Below are 4,932 nucleotides of genomic sequence, written 5' to 3'. Positions count from 1 at the left end.
CATGGCTTTGAATTGGAATCTTCTGTCTTCAACCTGAGAAGATAGATTCCAATCTGAGGACAAATAGAAAAGACTGATTACATTATGGGAAGGGAAATAGTGATGAAAAGACTGCAGTTAACACTTTTCTCTCTGGGGAGAGAATAAAAAGTGTTAGAGAGTATTCCATGCCTATTAGACACCTCCCTGACAGAGAAGGGGATTTAGAAGCATTTCATACTGAGGAATCCACAGACACATAAGGTCTCTGTTGAAGAAGATTGGAAAACACCCATGCAATGCTGAGTAGATTCTTCACATGGATTTTTTTTTTTGTCGGTCTAGAACATACCAGGTTTTATTATCTTTATATATATATATATATATATATATACACACACACACATATATATATACGTATATATATATATATATAAAATAAGTAACAGACAACAGCATCAGAGGGACTACAGAAAGGTGCTCATTCCAATACAGGGGACTGGGGCCAGAAGAAGACCCAGCCAGCTGGGACCCGGGGCTGGGGTAATGACAGGAGCCACTGGATGCAGTAAAGGAGCCTGATTCCCACCCACTCCAGCCAATGGCATAAGAAGACATGAGCCAATGCACCAGGCCTCTTTTGTGTAAAAGGCAGAGGCCAGGAGCACAGGCCCTTTCCATTGCCCTCCTCCCTGCTCCCGTCCCTTTTCCTTGCCCAGGGAGATAAGGGTTTTCTCAGCAAAGCTAAGCCGTGAGTCACTATGCCAGTGTAGGTCTCTGACACAAGGTGCCCAATCCGTGGAAATCCTCTCCTCTCCTAGGGCCAGGAAGGGAGCCACCAAGCTTTCCGGTGTGGTCAGTCACTGCAACTGTGAGGTGATATCTCTCCCTTCACATGATGGAAACTGAACTGATTTAAACAAGTCACATGTGAGTGGCTCAGAGAAAGCAAATCCAAGAATCCCTTCTGCCGAGTCCCAGGAAGAAGGCAGAAAAAGTGTTTGAATGCTCAACCCTCAATCATTCCAGCCCAGTCAGGAGAAGGCACCAGGAATGGGGCAAGAAAAGGGAAGAGGAAAAAAACAAAAAACTAGTCATACAAAAATCCACTCACTCATCCATCCAGCCAACATGAAATTGGAAATACCCTAGTCTATCCTGAAAAAATATATTTATCTATTTTTCTAGAACCAGAAAGGAGAATAATACAAGAAAGAACACAGACATAAACTCCCCACCATCCACTATATTATATTTTAGAATCTGGATTTTCTAGAAAATTAGGCTTCAGCAAAAAGCTAACTTAGAGGAAGCAACTTCAGAAAGAGGCAAAGGTAATAAGCAGGGAGTGTTGAACTTTTTTTTAACAAAAGAGGGGTGAAAAAAAGAAGAAACAAGGGAGGGGCCCTGTCTGAAGCTATAAATAGTAAAAAACATTTTTTTTTAAATAAAAATCACATCTCCTGCTCTCCTCTCATTTTCAAGAAACACCTAAGAACAAAAACAAAACCATTAAATACAAACTTAGCATAGGCAGTGGGAAAAAACAAACAAACAAACAAAACGAGATAAAAAAACATTTCTCCATCTCTACACCCTTGCCCAGGCACAGATACTCTGCACACAAAGGAATGAATGGTCATTTCAACAAAATAGATATACAAATACTCTACAAATCCACTTCAAAGTGAGCTTTCCACACATCTCCTCAACCCTTCCTCCCTCCACACATTAAAAAAAAAAAGAAGAAGAAAGAAAAGACTGATTTCTAAAAGTCACTTGACAGAGCCTAGAATGGCCCCAAGTTTACCACAGAGATACCTGTAGTGTAGAAGCACCCACGGAGGACAGGCCTCGAGGCGCCAAGGTGCAGGGCCTTCTAGTGCCTTGTGCTGATTCCTGGCAGAGGGGCAGGCTGGGAACAGAATGGGAAAGGAGGACAGCCCAGGCAGACTTCTAACCAGGACTCACACAAGTCACCTCTAGATTTTATAGAAGACAAAGGCGGGGGGGCCTCCAATGAGATGCATTCAGTAAAAGCTCTAGATTTGAATCTAAAAATCTTTTGAATGATCCAAACCCCAGCCCCAGGCTTGCCCTTAGAAAGGTCAACGGTAACCCCATATATTTTTCCTGCCAGAATAACTAAGGTAAGGCCCAAAGAATCAAGAAGCTCGAGGCAGCACAGTGGAAGATGTCTCTTCTGATGCTGGAGAGGCAATCAGAGCTGGAGACACCCAACGGGTCAGTATGAAGGTGCCCACCCCCTAACTCTAATGCCCATCACTCACAATCCTCTGGATTCCCTCCCCCAAAAGTCCAAGCTGTGCCCACGAGGAGCTTCATTCATGCGTAGAACTCATTGGTGGGGGCTTTCTTGTAGATGGGTTTCTTGCCCAGGTTGTAGCTGCCTTCGTCCTTCTTTTTCATGCGGTATACCAGCAACAGGATCAGGAACACAGCAAAGAGGATGCCCACAACACCACCCACAATCAGAGCTTCCAGGACTTCCATTCTCTCGAAGATGTTGCTGCCCTGGGCGGTGCTGGACATGGACACTCTGTTAGATACATCCTCATCCCCAAAGGGTGCGATCCTCTTGGGGATGACCTCATTCTCCTCCAGTTCCCCAGTTTCTGTGGGCACCCGCCTCCCAGGCCCTTCTCTCTCTGGGATGTGGTTATTTAGAGGCACCAAGGGATGGATCACTTCGGGGAAGGTCCTATGGTCCTCTGAGTCATCCATATCTCCAGAGCCTGACAGCTCAAAGTCATCGCTGTCCTGCCCCGGCCCTCCGATATCCTCGTCATCAGGGAGGTCTCCAGAGAAGTATCCACCTTCCAGGACATCCTGAGGGTCGATGACTTCAGTCTCTCGGATCGACTCGGCGACAGCTGCGGGGAGGCCCACGCAGAGCAGCAGCAGCGGGCGGGCAGGCGTCATGGTGCCCCAGAACGGAGCGGGGCTGGAGCTTCACATTGATTTCTTCCAGAGTAAATCTCAAGAAAATATGCTGTGAAGCCACTAAAGTTGTTGGATCTCATATTGAAGAAAGATTGAAGAAATCAACTCCATGCTCTGACAAGAGAAGGAAAGAAGAAATGTCAAGAGAAGATTTGAGGAAACAAACATGACATTCTTTCTGCTAAGAAGACACAAAAATGACACCTTCCTGTGGAGAGCTGGATGACATGGCTTTGTTGTTTAAGAGAATTGGAATATCCACATTCTCTTCAGAGACGGTGCACATGCTAAAACGAATTACACAAGGGGTACTTCTCACAGTGAAATGAGCTAAAGGACATGGATTCAGGATTGTCCAGCCCTACACTTGGTATCTCTCTTCCTCAGATCTGGAAGAAACAGATCCACCCTGAGGAGGCCTGGAAGACATGTACTTCAGGATGAGGACAACTGGAGTAGACACTTTCTAGGTTGACAACAGCCAATGAAAATCCATTCCTTGCTCAGGGGGACTGAACATGTACTTTCCACGTGAGCAAGGATGAAAGAAATTCATTGCGTGGTGATCCACTTGGCAGCTCACAAATTCCATGTGCAGGAGGATGAGGACACACTTTCCATCTCAGCAGAGCTGCCAGGAACTATTTACCATTGAACCAAACGAGAGGAAACATCTTCCAGGTTCACAAAGACTGGACCTGAGCCATTCCAAACTCAGGTACGCTGCACCACCCGTGGATACCTACCCTCAGTACCCACACGACAAGGTCACAATGGATGGGGACAAAGAAACCCATGCCCACACATACTGGAGTAGAACTAATCCATGCTGAAGCTCACTCTAATACACAAAACAATAGGAAAAGATGGATTCCATGACTAGTAGAGCTGGCGTCAAAGCCATCCATGGTTAGCACAAATATAGGAGAAATTCCTTTCTGATAAGGGCAAATCCCATTTGCCTTCATGCTAGAGGATACTTCGATGGTAACCTGCTTTGATTTGCAAAGCTCAAATGGATGGATTTATGCAGAGCAGACATGCAGGCAAACAAAAGAGACACACATCTGTTGAGGAGAAGGTTGTGACACATTTCCTGCTAGGGGAAGCTAAATTAGACACCCCCTGCCCATAGGAGGATAGCTCATATACAGGCATTGCAGGCTTGTTAGAGATGGATAAGTATCAGCCCATTCTGGGTTTTGGATTTAGTTTTGGCATCATTGGGTTTTCTGTGGCTCCTAGGGCAACTAATCAGGACCTGGGAACTGTCCATGACCTATTGCTTTTTCTGCTAAAATGTATTTCTCTAACATTTAGCCACAGCTCCAGTTCTAGAATTTTGGGGGTAGTTACAGATAACAGCTTCTGGATTCACTTCCACAGGCTGACTTTGAAGAGGTATCCTTGAATCTCAGTGTGAGCCGATGGATTCCAATCTGAGGAGAGATAAGAAAGATTTATTTGATTCTGGGAAGCCAGCAAAGTGATGATTTCTTGATAATGACACCCTAAGTTAACACTTACCTCTTTGAAGAGAACACAAATGTTTTCAGAGTATTTCATGCTTCTGAAACACATTCCTGTTAGAAGAGTAGTTCGATGCATTTCATACTGAGATATGCTCAGGAACATTGCTCACACATTGAAGAAGACATGAATACCTGGATGCTATGCTAAATTTGAATACAGCAAACTGCTGCAAAACTCTGCACTCATGAAGCCTGTAATTATCACACATTTCTAACCTGCAATCAACCCAACACAAAACAACAGCACCCAAAGCATAAAGAATCCTACTTACCCATTCTGTCCTTGGGCAAATCTTGCACTTTAGTAGTCACATAACCGCCACAGGTCTGCAGAATCGAGAATGTTACATGGTAACTGCAGTGAGGTACGCAGAAGCCTCTCATTCCTGGGATACCATAAGGGAACCCATTCTTCAAAAAAACCACATAACAGATTCAGAGTAAAGGAAAATGTTGA

General features: G+C 44.7%; 1 protein-coding gene across 1 annotated transcript; it reads right to left on the bottom strand.

The window, feature by feature from the left end:
• Nucleotides 1-2,158: 2,158 nt before the first annotated feature.
• On the bottom strand, nt 2,159-2,922 carry LOC125364477 (syndecan-4-like). Its single transcript, XM_048364086.1, has one exon. It carries the CDS (start codon nt 2,920-2,922, stop codon nt 2,326-2,328), a length of 597 nt encoding a protein of 198 aa, XP_048220043.1. The 3' UTR covers nt 2,159-2,325.
• Between the last annotated feature and the right edge of the window lie 2,010 nt (nt 2,923-4,932).

The sequence above is a fragment of the Perognathus longimembris genome, chromosome 1, assembly GCF_023159225.1.
Source record: "Perognathus longimembris pacificus isolate PPM17 chromosome 1, ASM2315922v1, whole genome shotgun sequence".
NCBI classification, from domain to species: domain Eukaryota; kingdom Metazoa; phylum Chordata; class Mammalia; order Rodentia; family Heteromyidae; genus Perognathus; species Perognathus longimembris.
This window is presented reverse-complemented; position numbering and strand designations above follow the sequence as displayed.

Excerpts from the sequence above, each read along its gene's own strand:
- LOC125364477 (XM_048364086.1), bottom strand. The coding sequence starts at position 2,922 with ATGACGCCTGCCCGCCCGCTGCTGCTGCTCTGCGTGGGCCTCCCCGCA.